The sequence below is a fragment of the Trachinotus anak genome, unplaced genomic scaffold, assembly GCF_046630095.1.
Source record: "Trachinotus anak isolate AG129_WGS33_773 ecotype Australia unplaced genomic scaffold, CSIRO_AGI_Tana_v1 ptg000026l, whole genome shotgun sequence".
NCBI classification, from domain to species: Eukaryota; Metazoa; Chordata; class Actinopteri; order Carangiformes; family Carangidae; genus Trachinotus; species Trachinotus anak.
Window position 1 is genome coordinate 1131472 of NW_027273877.1, and position 19205 is coordinate 1150676.

At 44.2% G+C, this 19205-nt stretch overlaps 2 protein-coding genes across 4 annotated transcripts in view; both read left to right on the forward strand.

Annotated features, from left to right (window-relative positions):
• The window catches only part of mbd5 (methyl-CpG binding domain protein 5), a 26218-nt gene extending 16202 nt beyond the window's left edge, over nt 1-10016 (forward strand). For all 3 annotated transcript variants that reach the window (XM_071464789.1, XM_071464790.1, XM_071464791.1), the window contains exons 6-10: nt 2208-2428; nt 2525-3658; nt 4207-4280; nt 5330-5405; nt 5539-10016. In XM_071464789.1, the coding sequence (XP_071320890.1) occupies nt 2208-2428; nt 2525-3658; nt 4207-4280; nt 5330-5405; nt 5539-5601 (1568 nt within the window). In that variant the 3' untranslated portion in view covers nt 5602-10016. The remainder of the gene's footprint in view (nt 1-2207; nt 2429-2524; nt 3659-4206; nt 4281-5329; nt 5406-5538) is intronic.
• A 1281-nt stretch (nt 10017-11297) lies between these two features.
• LOC139609478 (kinesin heavy chain-like) overlaps nt 11298-19205 on the forward strand; it is a 37980-nt gene continuing 30072 nt past the window's right edge. Inside the window, exons 1-17 of the mRNA XM_071464128.1 lie at nt 11298-11673; nt 13423-13510; nt 13897-13970; nt 14471-14575; nt 14655-14703; nt 14799-14854; nt 15001-15088; nt 15267-15391; nt 15479-15583; nt 15666-15814; nt 16875-17023; nt 17718-17899; nt 17981-18049; nt 18176-18382; nt 18480-18635; nt 18713-18910; nt 19055-19172. Of these exons, the coding sequence (XP_071320229.1) occupies nt 11548-11673; nt 13423-13510; nt 13897-13970; nt 14471-14575; nt 14655-14703; nt 14799-14854; nt 15001-15088; nt 15267-15391; nt 15479-15583; nt 15666-15814; nt 16875-17023; nt 17718-17899; nt 17981-18049; nt 18176-18382; nt 18480-18635; nt 18713-18910; nt 19055-19172 (2044 nt within the window). The 5' untranslated portion in view covers nt 11298-11547. The remainder of the gene's footprint in view (nt 11674-13422; nt 13511-13896; nt 13971-14470; nt 14576-14654; nt 14704-14798; nt 14855-15000; nt 15089-15266; nt 15392-15478; nt 15584-15665; nt 15815-16874; nt 17024-17717; nt 17900-17980; nt 18050-18175; nt 18383-18479; nt 18636-18712; nt 18911-19054; nt 19173-19205) is intronic.

The window sequence follows — 19205 nt, forward strand, 5'->3', positions numbered from 1 at the left end:
AAAAGGGAAAAATAATGACACACCTTGTGAAAGCAACACCTGCCCTCTTCAGTCCAAGCTCTTGCCTTACTTTGGATTTCCTATGTTAAAAAAAATGAAACAAAGATTGATGTGTCCAACCCTGTTTGTAAATACGGCCATGGTGGTGATATATTTCTCATTCTAACACAACCAACATGCAGGGACGTCTGACTCAACACCATATGGAGTTCAACTCTGAGGAGGAAGAGAGGCAACCTGTTGTGTCCTCCTGTTGCTTATGTCTTGCCTGTTTTTATTATTCAGGGTTATGTATCCGCTAATCTGTTATCTGCGTTTTTCTACAAATTTTCAGGGGTTAATCCTTTTGGATCCATTGACTTTTTTTGTTGGCTTGTTTGGGGTATAGACAACTATATGTGTTCAGTTTTATCAGCCACATATCCAGTGAAATGCCAAACATCTGCATATGTTCTGTGAAAACTACCCACTTGTCTCCTTTTTCTAAGCACTATAAGCAAAATACTTTTTAAGTGGATAAAAACGTCGCTCTGCAGTGCCTCTAGTGTTCCAAAAATAATGGGTTTTTTTAAATTAAAAAAAAAAAAACATTTAGAATCGCACAGATGACCAATGCACAAATTAACTCAGCTCTTGAAGCAGGTCATTCAGCTGTCCAGGGTCCCTGGTGGCGAAAGCGCAAAAGCACTCAGAGGCTCTTGGGATAAAAGAATATTTTGTCACCAAATGGCAGATGTGTGTTGTGCTGCCGAGTAGCTCTGTAGATTTTCCCGCACTTGAAGCTAATTTGGATGACATGTTAGGGATCTTAAGAGCGCTGAAAGCTCTCTGAAAGTGTCCTAGTCAGTGGCTTCTTAGCATTAGCCTCTAAGCATCTGTTTCTAGACAGCTAGCAAGCTTTGAACACCACCCCCCCTCCGCTCCTGCCATCAACAAATACTCCAAAGTTCATTGTAAACCCCCCCAGACCTCCTGCCACCCAGCTGACTGCCCCCCATCCCCCAGCAGGCTAAAATCACACCACCCGACCCTCGTAACCCCCCTCATCCACCCACCCAACTCCCCCAACAAGCTTCCTGGCAGCGGACAGCACCACCAATCATCACCCGGTAGCCATGGCAACCTCCCTCGGCAACAGCCGTCACTATATCATAGCAGTAGCGGAGGATGTGGGGAGGACGGGGGAGGGGGTTGGCCGAGTCGTGGCTCTCAGCGTTAGAGAGGAGGGAGAGGGGAAGAAAGACGAGAGGAGAAAAAAATGGAGAACACACACAGCTGCCCTTCAGCTACGTAGCATCGCACCAGCTGCTCCAGTCGCCACTCATCCACACACACACACACACACACACACACACACACACACACACACACAACGCAGCGTTAGGCCTTTGAGATTTCGTATCTGCTTCGGCTTTGTCTGCATAACGTTGCTGCTGGGCTTTCTCTTCATTCATTGATACATTTGTGGCCTTGATATATTTTGTTCATGTTCTGTTCTTGTGTGTTTTGCAAAAGTCAGTCTGTATCACACATCCAGCAGCGTGTATGTCTGTTAGTTTTGGGTGCAACAGATTGTTAATGTGCAACTTTTTTCTTTTATTGTGAAAGTCTCTATTGAGAAACACATGTTCAGCTTTGCTGTTTATATTCTGGTGGGCACAATTAATCTGAAAAGATATATATAAATTATATGTATATGGATTTTAATTGGATCATACTCAGGGTTGTAAAGCTTCTCCAATACCCAAATAGATTTGCTTTCACACAATAAGATTTCTCTGGTATTTTTATACAGTATATCACTTGCAAAAACCTAAAACAAAACAAACTAATGCTCATCTTGTCAGAAACCATGGATTCAAGTCATTTAAGGCATAATTTTCGAGCAACAAGGGATGGTTAACAGTCTCACCGCTGTGCTATTTTGACTTGGAATTGGTGTATTGACAAAAATAATAGGCATACCTAATAACAATAGTTTATGTCGATATTAAATCATTTTCCTTAAATGTGAGCTTCATGAAAAAGTAAAGAAATGCCAGATCTCATCCTGGCCAGTGCCTGTACTTTCAGGCACAGGGGTCACTGGCAGCTTTTGTCCTTGTATTTGGCCTGGTGAGAACAGTTTGCTCTCTAATGTCAGAGTCACTATTTTAAAGGTACTGCACCGACATCCTTTTGACTTGTATGTCCCAATGGTTTTGCAGGAAACCCATCATCCCTTGGCTGCGGTGTGGGAGGCCTGCAGCCACACGTCAACACTGGCGGAGGTCAGATGTACCAGCAGCAGGTCCACCAGGGCATGCAGCAGGGGGTGGCCTCCCACCCAGCCTACCAGGGCCAGCAGCACTTTCCTGACAACCCACCCTACGCAGACAGCAACATCGCCAACGCTGGCTCCATGGCCTGCCTCTACCAGAACTACCAGGTGGGATGATGCGTCACCTTTTGGCTTTCTAGCTTTCTAGATACATTCATAAAGGCATTTTTTCATAATGTTGTGACCTTGCTGTTGTGTCCACAGCAGGGGATGTTGCCTCACTCACAGTTTGGGGAGGGGCAACAGCCCCAGGGAGAGGGGCTTCCAGCGGGTACACCTGGCTCTGACAGGGGCCCCGGTGGAGGCCCAGAGTCCGTGGATGCCATCTACAGAGCTGTGGTGGACGCCGCTAGCAAGGGCATGCATGTTACCATAACTACCACAGTGAGCGGGACCACACAGGCGAGTCCTGTGCCTGCCCTCAGCGCCATGAGTGCCTTCACTGCCTCCATAGGGGAGCCCGTCAACCTCCCCCAGGCAGTTAGTGCAGTCCTGCACGGGCACCAGGAAGGGGAGGCGTTACCCCAGCAAACCAGGCCGAGGCAGGTGAGGTCAGGACGGGGTCAGAAGAACATGGATCCAGGGAAGAGCACTCCAGACGGCCCTGAGGCCAACGACTATTTCCGTTCTCCTGGCCGTGGGACTCCCAGGGGGCAATGGGACGGGGAGACGCAGCACGGGGGAGGTTTCGATGCTCACAGCAACAACAGCGCCTGGGGAGGCGAGGAGTTTCTGGAGTGTTCGACCCAAGTGAGGAGTAGTCCCTGCATGGAGCGACCCGCCAGCTTGGCCCCCGCCCCACCCTGCCCCACCGAGGGGTCGAACGACCACGGTCTGGCCATGGCCCACGATAAGGCCTTTCTCGACGATGGCTATCGCTTCAACAACTGCAGCCGGACACCTGTGAACTACAAGGAGCGTCTGGAGCAGACGGTGGAACGCTGCGCCCATATCAACGGCGCCACCCCCCACTTCAACACTCGGGGTTACGGAGAAGTCCTGGGACCGCCACGGCAGGAGCTGACGGGGGACGACCAGTCACCCAGCTCCTCCACTAGCCTGGAGGGACCCCTGGCCACAGCCAAAGACTACAGCCACTACAACGGCCACTTCAACGGTATGGCGCCCAGCCCCTCGGACACAAAGAGCCTGAGCAGCGAGGAGGACCTGCGGCAGCCAGACTCTCCCTCCTCAGAGCTGCTTCACTACCGGTCCAGGACCTTCAACATGGGAGAGCTGGTCTGGGGCCAGCTGAAGGGCTTTCCACCCTGGCCTGCCAAGCTGGCCGGGGACGAACAAGTGCACAGCGCTGCTATGCAGTTGCGGGAGCAGGCCAAGGTGAGAAAGCAGTGTGTGACCACCTGTCATCATTTTACCGGCCAACCTGAATTTTCAGACATCATAAAACTGCCTGCTGACGGCAGATTTCAGTGGCTAGTACACTTTACAAACTTACCAGCCAGCAGTGTTCCCTATAAAGCCATATTAAAAGTTTTGCAGAGTGTTAGGTTACAGAAAATTATTTTCCAGTGTAAGATGGTGTTTGCCAGAAAGTGAAGAGGAGAGAATAAGTTATATTTGACTGTAACCAATTTTTCCTCAGACGGAAATTTATTGCAACTCTGAAAAGTCAGAAGGAAACAAGATATTTTGTCCTCTGGCCATAGAGGCAGATGGATTCCAAAATGCTCCGAGCACTTTAACACCATTTTACCTGCCAAATTAAAATTTCACAATAGAAAAGGTCTGACTTATGACTGTAAAATTAAATGGTAGACACAACAAATTGATAAATGATGCATCATTCTGGTTTGTGAGAAATTCTCAGTCTGCTCCTACACAGTCTTGAATGTACTCTGATTTTTTTTTTTCTGGTCTTCATACAGGTAGAGCCGGAGAAGCTAAAAACACTAACTCACGACCTGGAGGCACTTGACCGAGCCGCCAAAAGGGGCCTGAAGTAAGTAAACCTGCCCAATAGTTGATACTGTGGCTTCAATAAATAATTTTACAGCGCCACACTAGATGGTCCATGATGTTTGTTGTGTTTTGAACATGATTGAAGTTGCAGATTGCAACCAAAAAATTGAACGAGGCGTTTACGTATGTTCGTCTGGCCACGTTCTGTCTGGCTCATTTTGACCCTTCGCTAAGCTCCACTTTTCCATTTCTTTTGCTGCACTTGTTTACAGTGATGAAATACAGATATCTCACTTGAATTTTATGGTAAATTTTGAAGCCTTGATATCAGGAAGACAAATGCAACTTCTCATTTCTAGTCCATGATAAGCAGTTTTGTCATGATGCAAATGTTGCATTTGTTCAAGTAATCTCAGGCAAACTTCCCTAAATCCACTACACAGCAGGACAGATCCAGTTATGTTGTGCTAAACTCTGATAAACTATCATCCAGGACTGGTGCTATGCCAGCTCCTGTTGGAGGCCACAGCTGTCCTGCCTTGAGGAAAAATTCACATTTGGCACAAGCATTCACTTGGATTCGAGGATGAACTGGTTAGATTTTGCTGGTCAAAGGTCGAAGGTCAAGATCACTGTGACCTCACGTCCGTCCCTTTTTTTGCGATCGTGATATTTCAGGAACGCCTGGAGGGAATTTCTTCAGATTTTTGCACAAACTTTCACTTGTCTTGCTTCTCTAGTCTGTACCCGTCTGCATACACGGTAGAATTCAGTGTTGATAGGCTAATATGACCAATCAGATGCTGCTGTGGGCGGGACATTGCCCGTAACACCGCTGAATATCAGATCCAACGATCAGCCACATTTGCTCTTGTGTTTGGTTTTGGAACGGATAATAACGGTCGCTCTTACTTCGGGCCCAAGAGTAAGGCAAAGCCTGACAGACGCGTCTTGTCTTAGTTGCAGATGTCCTGAGAAGTGGTTTTGGTCTCTGCAGCAACCAAATGTCCCAGAGCAAAACCACCTGAATTCCTGCTTGATTGCATCGGCTTCAATGTAAATAATGTAAATGTGAATCTTGTCCAACAGACCGGGGAAACTGAATAATCACTTGGAAGCTGCTATCCACGAGGCCATGAGCGAGCTGGATAAGATGTCAGGCACAGTGAGTATTTACACCTTTGTTGATCTCCGGGAGAGATGGACCAAATAATGTCTCTCCCGATGAAGGATTGCTGTCTCTCCACCCAGCAGTCGAGCCTTCACCATGATGTTTCTTTCTCTCCTTCTGCCATCAGATCCCGTCAAGAGATCGTCAGGTGAAGCTCCCCAAGCCTAAGAGGAGGAAAATATCCAGATAACATTGAATGTGTCGGCCCAAGAACGTCCTCAAAGCCTTCGGAGTCTTTGCCCGTTCAGCCTTGATGCGATCTGAGCTCTCTAACAGGTGCTACACATGGACTTTCAGTGGTACATCGTTGTTCCATGATATCAACTTGACTTAATGACTGACCACAGAAGGTGCTGGATATTCCAATCACCAATACAGTTTTAACTGTAGAAGACAAAAAAGAAAAAATAGAGAAAAACATCAAAATGGTTGCAATTTGTCTACAGCTCACTGAATTAACTATTTTTTTCTAGTATAAGATAGTAAAATAAACAAAAAAAAGCTACAAGCATTACCTTACATATTTAAGAAAAATAGACAGTCCAAATATTTCTGATACATTTTCAATATGTATATAGATAATCCTGAAATTTCATGCTATTAAGAAATGTATGTAAATATTGTACAATGTCATGTACAAGCGTACCTAATGCACATTTTATCTTTTATTGTACAAAAACAAAGCAGAAGAAGTGTACCAATGTCTTGGTTTCTATTCAGAAATGCGGTTGCATACGGCCGCATGCATAGGATAAATAAGAATACAGCCTAAAGCTTTTATATGATGAACTGTAAGACGTGCTGTTTTTTGTTTTTTAATTTTCATGTTTTATTTGTTTGTTTTTTTATGTAAGGGAACAGCAGTGGAACAGGCACGAGTATATGAGTTCTCCATTACGATCACACCAGTTAAGTGTTCATTTGTGTGGGTAAAAAAAAAAAGTTAAAAAACAGAATGAACTTTACCAGCTGAAAGTGTTCAATGTTCCCCTGAGCAGGGGCGGGAAACGACCAGCGGCCGGGCGAATGTTGGTAAATCTTCATCTGCTCCACCAGTCACCTTGACGGGAAAATGACGATGTTGGGAGATCCAGTTTTGTGCTTAAAAAAAAAAAAAAAAGAAAGAAAGTCTGGTTGGCAGGTGAATTTTTTGGGTTTACCAATCATCGTAACTGGCAGACAAAAGAGAGTTGGTCACCTGACGTTTTTAGAAGGAAAAATCCACCTTCAGGCAGTTTTATGTTGGCGAGTGTCATTTTGTGTTGTTTGAGTTTCAGGAGTTTTGCAAAAATGATTTCCAAGATTTTCCAGAATTAATTCCTACAACTCACAGTGGTTGGGTTGAAACGATTAGTTGATTAGTCGATCAACAGAAAAATAGTTAGCGTAGCATAGTCTGTTTCATATCATTGTCAGTTGAATATGTTCAGGTTTTGGCCTGTTGGGGGAAAAAGGATGAACCCTGAAGGCATCACACTTGGCTCTGGGACGTTAGCGTTACATTGACTAAATTCATCAGAACAGTATTCAGCAGGTTAATTGATAATCAGCGCCACCTGATGGCTACCCAGCTAGCTAACTTGTAGCTGTTTCTCTCAGTATGTTTACATGCGCTGCAGTTACCTGGTTACTGTGACGCTGCGTATACGTGCAGCAGATCAGTGCTCAGATTTCTCCACTACCTCCTACGTACTTTAACTGTGTCAGTGGGAGAAGATGCTGCTTCCTGACAGCTTTTCCTTCCTGTGTTTGAATTTTCATTTGGATGTCTGGAGACTACTTGTGTGCTACGTGGTGTTTCAGAAATCGGCTCCCTGGAGAAAGCTATAAACTGGTGCAGAATCTGGCATCTGTGCGTCATCTATGACGAATTCACCTTCTTATTATTGAACATTAGTACAAATTGATGTTTTTAAAATAAGGCCCTGCTTACCGTTGATGCTTAAGCTCACAGAGAGCTCTGTAGCTGGAAATATAATAGTTTACCTTGGCTTCATCTTTACTCCTGTGGGAAGAAGTAAAACTCCAAACTGCAACATAAAATCACTAACGGTGTAGCTGGGTGGATTTTTCCTTCGCCTCCAACCAAGAATCACAGTCTGCTGATGAATTATTTCATTTGGATGTTGTGATCATGTTCTAGTGCTCGTTTGTACAGTGATTTTTTTTTTCTTTTTTCATGACTGTAGTCGTTTTTGCCACAACTATAGCTTTAGGTAGAGGAGCCAACCCCAGAGGCAGAGTCTAGATTATCAAACAGTAACACTAACACGCTTTTCAAGAGCGGTCAAAGCATTTCTTGCATTTAGGGGCCTTGTGTTTTTATTTTGTGTTGTTTTTTTATTTGTCTGTTTTGCTTATTGATGTAAATTATTTATGTACAGTACTCCATATTTATTTTAAGCTTTACAAATATGCTAGATGGCAATAATACTACCAAGAGTTGAGAACTCAAGCCTTATATGTGTATATGTATGTTTTTTTTGTTTTTGGTTTTGTTTTTTTTGTTTTTTAACAAGTGAATAGATCATGTATTCATAGTCCCTTACAAAGGTCTTGTTCCCTTTTATTTAAGAAGTGAACATCACAGATAACACTTGTTTGTTTTTTTACAGTGAGGCTTTTTTGAGCTACTTGTTTTTGTTACAGATTGTGTCATGGATTTCTTGGTTGAAGAAAGTACCACACTATTTATGAATATGCACATGTGAAAAGGCAGACGGCGTTTATGTTGGTAATAAATGCAGTTTTAACACTACAAACTATCACGAGTTTCAAGCCGAAAAGCAGATTCATCACTTGATTAGTCTGAAAATCAACCGTGATGCACAATAATGGGAAGAGGTGAAACACACACACACACACACACACACACACACACACACACACACACACACAGGTGCTCCTCCAGATCAAAATCAACCAACAACCTGAAATCAATACAGAATTATCAAGTGCAATATACCAGTCGATGGCAAAGATCAACCTTTTGGAAACACTGCATCTCTGATTGCTTGAAACTTTTTCTTTTGTACACACCTCTAACAACTCGGACTGTAGTTTGTTCCCCGTTTTCATCTGTTTCAAATCTGTTTCAAGAGCCATGAAGTAGTAATTTATTTGTAGCTTTACCTTTACAGACATGCCACAAGCAAATTTCATTGTAATTTGTACTAAGTTAATCCACCCTTGTTAAAAATCTGATGCCCCCAAACATCTAAACCTCCAAAATCAAGTTCTACTAAAAAGCTGTTACTTGACCTTTTCAGGCAAAATAACCTGCGTTTACATTAAGGAGCCGATGTTTCAACTTTGAACCCTTAAAACCAAATCATACACTACACAGAGATTCTTCCCCTTTCACTCAGTAAAACATTAAACACTACTGTCAGACGTATCCACAACTTCTGGATGACAAAAGACGCAGTTTCACCCTAGTTCATGGCCCAAATAATTTCAGTAGTTTTATAATTTAAGCATTGAGAAATATTCTAAACCAGGAGCTTCAAAGTCAAACTATGTATTACAGCCAAGTAAGCAATTTCAGCAGCTCTAACTTTGTTTGTGTGCAAACCTTTAAGAACCATTAAGTCATTTGTACTGTAATTTCTGGTGAGATCTCTGACTTATTTCAAATCATTTCTGACCTTTGTTGTCATGCGCACACTGAAAAACTCAAGGGCATTTTGAAGAAGTTCAGTTTCTGTCCTGGATTTGTAGCAACAAAGCCTGTAACATCAAGAAAATGTCAGTATTCATTGATGGATATCAGACATTGGTGTTAGCTCAACCCAGTGTGGTGATTTTCCACTTTTGATGGTGCAAATTTTAAATTTTGAAGTCAAAAATGTCCCAGTTTTCTCAGTGTGTGCACTTTTAAGGAACCTCAGAGTTGAATTTTTACTGTAATCTGTGGCAAGGAAGTCCTCCGGCCTTTTCAAAATGTGACGTTTGGTGTCGAGAACACATGAGCTCTTTCGGTAAAGTTCATTCTGCCTCTCTTCCCCCGTTTTTTTGTGCAATGACATGCAGGAACCCGGTCTCATGTTGGGAACCCATGTGCTATGGATCTGTTATATCAGTTTCATGTTATTTGTGGTCAAGAGTTCAAAGCATTTTTTTGTGTTTGAGATGGTCTGTGCAGTCTATTTTTTCCTCCTCCTGCCTGTGATTGTGTGTGTGTGTGAGTGTGAGTGTGCTTTTTATTTTGAATTTTTTTCTTTTCTTCTGGTGAACTTGTTTTCTGCTCTTTGAATCTCATTTCCCTTTTCCACCCTTTCCTTGTCAGTATTTTATTTTTTCAACTTGTAATTAAGTATATATTTTCTCACTAATATATACTTTACAAAAAATAGACTTGCGTGAAGTATGATGTGCACTTGATTGCTCTTGTTTATTTTTCTTTTTGCATTAATGTGGGCTAGGGATAGTGTGTCAGAGTCCATTATTTTGAGATTGTTTGGACTTTTTTTTTAATGGTTTGATGTAAGCAGCATTTTTTGTAAATATTGTGAAACATTACAGGTCATGCAGTGATGTAACATTTTGAACAATGTTGCACAGATGTTTAAGATATTAAAAACATGGTCACTCTTACTTGAATAATCTGGTGTGTAACGTGTTTTTATGTCCCCCGTCTCTCGTCTCCTGACTTTTCTGAGTTATTCCCAGTTTAAAAAGCTTATGCAGCAGATATTGGTGATAGACAAACAATACTGAGTGGATCATTTTAAAGCCAGGATTTCTTGTTGCACTCTGCCCTCTAGTGGGCAAATAGAAGAGCACAATTTTAATGTGGTCCTCGGACTGACTTAGCATACCCCAGCAGATTAAATAATAAGATAATGGTAGGAAATGTGAAATAAAAACACATTACTAGACATTATTGAAAGATCAAATGAATGATTAGATGGATAATGAACTGTAAAGCTCAGTATCTCAGCTCAATATCTAGAATATAGATAAAAATGCAGTCCTCATGGTCTTGGTCCATTTAGTAGCTGTTCTAGATTTGTCACATGATGAGGTTTGCCCTCATAAAAACAATTTTCCAAACCACTTGAAGAACTTGTTGCATTTTCTTCTGCAAAACCCCGTTTACTGATGAAAATCCTGTGATTTAATCAGAAGCTCGAACACTAAATGGACCTTGTGGTGAGACTGTTGTTTCAGCTGTGGTTTCCACTTTGAACCTCAGAATAAATCATGACAGGACACTTTATGTGCAGGCTTACAGAAGCATCCTCGGTTACCTTCATTTTAATGTCTGAATTCACATGTAAAATGATTAAAATATGAACAGAAAGCTTCAGCAGACAACTTAGTCTATGAGCCATTTTAGTTCTGCATAAACAATTCTTATACTTTGCAACTATATCTCTATATAAAATATATATTTTTATATAGCCTATATATAAGATTATAATTAGTGATGTTTTCATGTAGATATTAAAGGTCCTTCCGCTTTCTAAGCTGCTGTATTTGTAAGAAAATAGTGCAGGTTTTTCTGTGCGTGTGCACGAGTAGCTCAGTGACGGCGGTGGTGCTGATGCAGGGCACGGGAGCGCGCATGTATTGCAAGTCAGGGCGATGCGGCTGTCTCTGCGCATCCTCTCCGGGCTCTCCTCCTGCTGACCGGGCAGCCCCCGCCGCAGCCGCCGCCGTTAACCGACACAAACACGCCTCGGTCCGCCGCCGACGCGATCGTGCGTGTGTCCGCTGCACCGGGACGCGGGCCGGTGTGTGAGCTGCGGCCGATCCGCTGAGACCATGGCGCAGCCGGGGAAACACGCAGCTGCTCGGCTGGGCTGAAGGACGCGCTGCGCATCGGAGGCTTCTGAACTTCCCCGCCGTGAGGAAGCCCGCGGGCCCGACGCTTTGCCGCAGGGACAGCGTGTGTTTGCCAGTCAGGACCTGAGCCTGTGATTTAGTGACCTGTGAACTCTCAGCTGGCCCGGGACGCAGGGACAATTATCAAGGCCCCGCTGAAGGTCCCTGAACCTCACTTTAGGCAACACCCTGCCAGAGACAGACTCTTCCTCGACTGGTTCCTGGCCTGTTTGATTTGCTTGTTAGTGTGTGTGTGTGTGTGTTAACAGCATCACTTGGAGGGGCGGTGTAAACAGAGCCAGCAGCCATGGTGGATGCGGCGGAGTGCGGGGTGAGAGTGATGTGCCGCTTCAGGCCCCTGAATGAGGCCGAGATCACCAGAGGAGACAAATACATCCCCAAATTCAAGGAGGACGACACCGTGGTCATCACGGTGAGTGTGCCCTCTCACTGTTGTTGTTGTTGTGATGCTGGAGGGGGTGAACAACACACACCCTGCAGTGTGTTGGAGGAGGAAAGTGTCCTGGAGCTCTGCAGGCAGGCGGGGGTGCCAAGTGCGCAACAAGCCTGTTGTGTAGTTGTAGCAGATTTCACAGGAACATTTCTTTCAGACGGCATCACGGTGAGATAGTGTCGGCACAGTGGATAAATTCTGCAGTGATCTCCTGTCAGCTCACGCTTCTCGAGGTTTCTCTATAAAGGCTGAGTGATGATGAATAAAACTCCAGTCAGCATCAGTTTTGCTGCCGTACTGACCCTAAATCTAATAATTCAATATTTCCTCAACATATTCAAACAAGAGGGATCTCAGACTGTCGTGTCTCTCTGCAGCCGTGGGCACAAACACTGACTCATTGTCAACACAACTGGGAATACTTTAGGTCTCAACAGACTCCGCTTCTCACTGCAGCATTTACAATCTACATTTCCAATAGTTCGATGAAATAAAAACCAGAGACAAACTGATATTCTTATGTGTTTACATCTAAATCTAAATTAAGTCTCGAAAATGTTTATTTTTTTTAATGTAATGTTACAGTGGTACCACAGGAGACAAACAGATTTAAAAGTCTTTTATTTTGTGTTTTGAAAATTGAACTTTAATTCTAACTCAGACGTTCAGAGCTTTTGTATTAAAACTGATCCAGAGATTTGCTGCAGAGGATCACTGTGAGGGCGTAATCATTTGGAGGGGGTCAAAGGTTATGCTCAGACCGACTCGCCATTATAAAAGTGCTGATTCAGGAGGCCACAGGAAGTTAGGGAAGGTTACATCAATACTGTGCTTAACCACAGTGTGAAACCATACACAGGTCACTGTACAGAGGGAGCTTCTGCTCATTGCAGTTCCAGGTGGGTGGAGGTAACACAGATGATGACAAAGCTGTTTAATACCTGAACCTACTTTTATCTCTCAAAATATCCAGTCTGAAAAACTGAGTTCTTTCTGTCTTTGTGGAGCTTCTATTTATTTCCACAAAAGGTTGTTTGATCCTTTCTTCAGTAACCCCCCACCCCCCCACCCTTGTCTTTTAGGTGAGATTTTCTTGCAGACATTGTACCTGAGAGGCTCTGTTTGTACTTTCCACGTCTGTCCACCCTCTCGCCACCAGCAGCCCTTCACACTCCTGCTCTGCCAGGACGAGCTGCACGAACACATTACAGAGGCCGCACACTCTGGTACCGTCGGTGTCAGTGGTTTCTCCGCCTCGTTTTCTGGGTTCAAAGAGAGCGAGAGTGCTGCTGTTGCTGCTTCCAAGTGCTGAGAGCTGCTTTTCACAGCAGTGATGCTTCTTCCCCAGAGACATAGAATCAGTTCTTGGAGGAGGAGTGATGGATGGTCAGACTGACAGATCCTGGAAGTTATTGGAGCGTTTACAGCTCAGGATTCTGTGCACAGTGGTGGAATATTAACTAAATACACTTATTCAAATACTGAGCTACTTTTACTTTAGTACTTCCAGTATAATATATTACTATAATATACATTTACTGTACTACATTTACTTTAGAGCTGTTATCAATCACTCAGACTTTATTTGTAGCACAAAGACAATGGAGCACAATAAAAACAATACAGAAATAAGATGTTATTTTTACGTTGGTGGTGATGATGTTTGTTGTATTGCAGTCCACCGTCATGTTATTAATGTGTGTTAATGTGTGTGTTGGTCTGAAACAGGGTAAACCCTACGTGTTTGACCGCGTGCTGCCTCCAAACACGTCGCAGGAACAAGTGTACGACCAGTGTGCCAAACAGATAGTTAAAGGTACGGTAGGAAGGTTACAGCTGCTGGAGGGAGGCGGAGGAAACATTGTCCTTACGTAACGTTAATCTACTGTATATGTGCACCCAGACTTAATCTGTCCTCCATCTTTTATCCTCAACTCTCTAATGATGCAGCTGTAGAAATGACTTTTTATCCAACTGACTTTAAGGCAGAGTATTTGACACATGCACTAACTTGTGCAATATTTTCTCTTGTCTATATTGTTTATTTATTGACCTTAATAATTATTTATATATGAAGTTCCTTGCAGTGAAAAGAAGATATTTTAAGAATTGAGTCAGACTTGGTTCTAAGGAGCCCAGTTCTGCGTATTATTGTGCTGAGCTAAGAACACATATGCTTATAATGATTTTGTGTTATTCCAGATGTGCTCGGCGGCTACAACGGGACCATCTTCGCCTACGGACAGACGTCCTCGGGGAAGACGCACACCATGGAGGTGAGAGACTCAGAGATGATTGATCAATCCTCGAGTAAAGAGTGGCAGTGCAGTAGGCAGTGACCTTTATTGTGAGTCTCTCTCTCCACTCAGAAGTTTAGAGCTCAGCCGCCATTGTGTAACAGACTTATTCCAAACACTAAATCCATACAAGGTCTTACAGTGCAGACCCGTCCTGCACCAGGAGGGTTTAATTCCTGCAAACAGCAAAGCCTTTCAGCAAGGCACCGATGTCCAAATTCACTGTGTTTGAGGAGTTTTTGTTTAATTGTGAGTGTAATTTATAAAGTAGGGAAAATAGACAAAGAGGAGATCAGCATCCTGCATCGTTCGTCGTGAGTGGAAATGACTTCAGCGAGTAGACTAATCCACAGAGACAGCCTGAAGCCTCTGTTTAATTCTCTGAACTGTGATGAAGAACCTCTGCTTCACTTCACCTTTATATGTTGTAGTAAATGTACATTTTGTATTAAAATGTCAATATCCACTGCTGTGTTCAGGGCAAGCTGCACGACCCCCAGCTGATGGGAATCATCCCTCGCATCGCCCACGACATCTTCGACCACATCTACTCCATGGACGAGAACCTCGAGTTTCACATCAAGGTTAAAAAAAAAAAAAAGTTTCTCACAGCACAAACCTGGATGGGAAATGTGATTGTTACTGACCTGTTTCTCTGTGCAGGTCTCTTATTTTGAAATCTACTTGGACAAAATCAGAGACCTGCTGGACGGTGAGTGTGCAGCAGTCAAGATAAATGTCAGAATATGTTAAAAGTAATTTTCAAGTGTCAGCATGTGACTTGTGTGATCTCTGCTCTATTTAAAGTGTCGAAGACAAACCTCTCTGTGCATGAAGACAAAAACAGAGTGCCCTATGTCAAGGTTGGTGGACTTGAGATAAGATTCAGAGTTGAGACTGATATCTTTAATCAATCTACATTTGTTAGCTATTGTTTTTAACATCACTGTCACTGAAGAGAGACCCTTCAGAATAAAGCACATTCTCTCTCTCTGTTTGTCTCTCTCAGGGTTGTACTGAGCGTTTTGTGTCCAGTCCAGAGGAGGTGATGGATGTCATTGATGAGGGCAAAGCCAATCGTCACGTGGCAGTGACCAGTATGTATCTGTGTCATTTTAATGTCTTTCTTGCCACTTTCATCCACACTAATGATAATGTAGGTCTCTGTAAGTGTTGTTCTTTTGTTTGGTTAGTTCACAACTTCAGTCCATGAGATGGTTGTGGAGCTGCTAGCGGTTGCTGTGGCTGTAACTATTATTTTTTATCATTCTCCAGACATGAATGAGCACAGCTCTCGCAGCCACAGCATCTTCCTCATCAACATCAAACAGGAAAACATCGAGACGGAGAAGAAGCTGTCAGGGAAGCTCTACCTGGTCGACCTGGCTGGCAGCGAGAAGGTCAGTCTTAGGTGGAGTTAATGTTTTGTTCCGGTTGAGTTTTATGAATTGAAAAGTGTAAAAGCTGTAAATTGGCTGTTTGAACAGGTCAGTAAAACAGGAGCTGAAGGAGCAGTGCTGGATGAAGCCAAGAACATCAACAAATCTCTGTCTGCGCTGGGAAACGTCATCTCAGCTCTGGCCGAAGGAACAGTAAGTTAATCATCATCCTGTCTCCCCATGTATCTGAAGAAACGCAACACCAATCCAACACCTGCTGAATTGTGTGTTTCAGAAAACCCACGTGCCGTACAGAGACAGTAAGATGACCCGGATCCTGCAGGACTCTCTGGGAGGAAACTGTCGCACCACCATCATCATCTGCTGCTCGCCGTCCATCTACAACGAAGCTGAGACCAAGTCCACGCTCATGTTTGGACAGAGGTACGTGCAAGAGCGACCATGTGGCTCCTCTGGTGGTGGTGTTTAAAGCAGAAGGCATCAGTCAAACAAATGACAACAAGAGCACTGAATGAAACAGAAAACACATATTTACGACAAAATCTTGACTCAAGGTGTTTCTGTGGATAGAAAAGTTTACTCCCTGTTTTTTTTTCATTGAGACTTAAGCAAATCAACAGTGTGTGTGTGTGTGTGTGTGTTGATAGTGTGTGTGAAGGTCCTCATCAGGACTCTGGCTGACGTCAGTGCTGGAAACTAGCAGCCAGATGGCGCTGAGTTTCCTGCTGTGCATCTGGGTTTTTTCCTATTTAAAGATCCCTGTGATGAGCCACCACCAGCTATTTCATTAATTCAGACAGTGACACTATGACAGTGCAGTTTTATTGAAGTATTTTTGTGCATCTGGAGAGAATATCCACCACTGTGGTGCTATAATGTCACGAGGTAAAATTTTTCCTTTTGGATGCAAGATAACATCATGTCTCCATTTTCATGAGTGAAATACTGTGTGGCCAGTGTGCAGCGGCAAACAAATCCAGCAGTGTCAACGGTGTCCAAGGTCAAAGCGCTTACGTAATAAAGCATTCAGTGGCAGCAGTGATGGGAGATGACTGATGAGCCATCTGCCCTTGGAGCGGAAATGAGAAGTTTCAGTCTCCAATCAGATTTCCATCATTAGAGGAAAGATCTGGAGGGCTGGAGTTCTTCTGGAAGAGAACAACATGTCAGACTCACAATCTGTGCATTGCGCAGTGAGCATGCAGAATTATATAAACGATAAATACAGTTAACACTAAAAAAGGAGCTTGTGGGGGCAGAAGAGCAACTTTTTCCCATATGTTAAATTAAACAGATTTAAAGTCATTTTGCACAGTTCAAAGATGAACAGACAGCTCAGCTCTGCAGTACGATGAAGTGAAGGTCCCATTGAAACAGCTGTGTGGGTGGACTGTGTGTGTGTGTGTGTGTGTGCAGGAGCTTTAAAGTAACCTGTTCAATTCAACTACAAATATAACTCTGCTCTCGGCCTACAACTGTTTAGAGCCAAGACCATCAAGAACACAGTGTGTGTGAACCTGGAGCTGACGGCCGAGGAGTGGAAGAAGAAATACGAGAAGGAGAAGGAGAAGAACAAGAGCCTGAAAAGCATCATCCAGAGGCTGGAGGCCGAGCTCAACCGCTGGAGGAACGGTGAGATATAAAGAGTTTGGGACACACACTGCCACTGTGGCTGGGGATTGTGTGTTTTTGTGTCACCTGCCCAGTCTGGTGTGTTACAGTGTGTCCGACAGATGTCAGGCAGATTGTATTTGAACACACTACAGGCCATTGTACTGTCTGTAGCCACTTCTTCCCTTTCTGCTGAGCAGTGTCTCCTGCACAGCATCCCTCTGCCTTTTTCCCATCTCTGTTGCATGGCAACCACTGAAGCCTCTCCTCCCCCTCTCCCTTTTCTTCTTTGTGTTCGTGTCTCTCTACCCTCCTCTCTTTCTCTCTCACTCTCTCTCTCTCTCTGGATCCCTCTCTACCTCTCTCTGGATGTTGTTTTTTATTTTGTAATTCCCTTGTGGATTCTGATAACACTCCCCCTCCTTAGCAACAAATTAGCTCTACACACACACACACACACACACACACACACACACAGGCAGTATGCTGATGCAGTGTTTCTGTCATGACTCAGCCGCTGGCTTCTTGCTGAGCCATTTAATGACTTTACCTTTTCAGTCTCTCCTCTTCTCCATCTTGTCATTTGCTGGTGGCTTTAATCACTATTGAAGCAAACCTATACAATGCAATCACAAGACTGTGATGCTGTGATTTTTTTTTATTGAATATTGTGAATGAATGAGTAAATGAGCTAACAGATGAGTGTAACCTGCAGGGGAGAACGTTCCTGAGGAGGAGCAGCTGAGCTCTAAAGACCAGAAGAATGTCGAGCCGTACGACAACACCCCCATCATCGACAACCTGCTGCCAGCCAGAGGAGGCGTCTCAGTTGTCAATGAGGAGCGAAGCAAGTTCGAGGAGGACATCAGCAACCTGTACAAACAGCTGGATGATAAGGTGAGGCTTCCTTCATATATATACCTCTCTGAAATGTCATGGATATGTGTGGATAAAGGTTTATTAAATATATTTCTACAGGATGATGAGATCAACCAACACAGTCAGCTGGCTGAGAAACTCAAGGAGCAAATGCTGGATCAGGAGGAGGTTTGTCCTTTCTGTTTGTATCAAACTGATGTTGTTGGATTATTTATGTGTATGTGTATGTGTTTATTCAACATACACATTTTTCTTGTTTTTGCATGTATTTACTGACACCTTACATCATCTCAGCTGCTGGCGTCGACGCGGCGCGACTACGAGAAGATCCAGGAGGAGCTGTGCCGGCTGCAGACGGAGAACGAGCTGGCCAAGGAGGAGGTGAAGGAGGTGCTGCAGGCCTTGGAGGAGCTGGCTGTCAACTACGACCGGAAGAGCCTGGAGGTGGAGGAGAGAGAGCAGACCAACCTACAGCTGACTGAGGAGCTGCAGCACAAGACGGTGGGTCAGCTTTGTTTTATATGCATCCTGTATGCATTTCATGATGTTTAAGGTGTTGTGTCAATGATTTGTATGTGTGTATGTGTTTGTGTGACAGGTGCTGCTGTCGGCAGTGCAGAGGGAGCTGAGTCAGCTGCAGGAGCTGAATGGCCTGCAGAGGAAGAGAGCTGCTGAGGTCCTCAACCAACTGCTGCGAGACCTCAGTGACATTGGCGCCATCATTGGCACCAGTGATGTCAAGGCTGCTGCTGCTGTGAGGATGAACACACACAGTTACATACACATTCATCGTGTCCCAGCTCACACCCTAACCTGCGCCTCCGCTCTCAGTCCTCAGAGACAAAGGGGAACGGCTTGGCGGTGGAGGAGGAGTTCACTGTTGCTCGCCTCTACATCAGCAAGATGAAGTCGGAGGTGAAGTCACTGGTCAACCGCAGCAAGCAGCTGGAGAGCGCTCAGGCCGACGCCCAACGGAAGATCCAGGTCAATGAGAAGGAGCTGGCGTCCTGTCAGCTGCTCATCTCCCAGGTAACTGTCACCTTGGTAACTGAGGGTGTGTAATAGGGGCGCCGTCAAAAGCTGTAGGTCAGTGAGTCAATTCTTTTTGAGCGGGTTTTAATCCTCGGTTGTTCCTCAATCAATCAAACTCCATGTTGTCACCTCTGTGCTCAGCACCAGGCCAAGATCAAGTCTCTGACTGACTACATGCAGAACATGGAGCAGAAGAAGAGGCAGCTGGAGGAGAGTCAGGATGCGCTTACAGAGGAGCTCGCCAAGCTGCAGGCGCAGGGTGAGCGATTTAATCAAAGTCATGTTTTCCTAT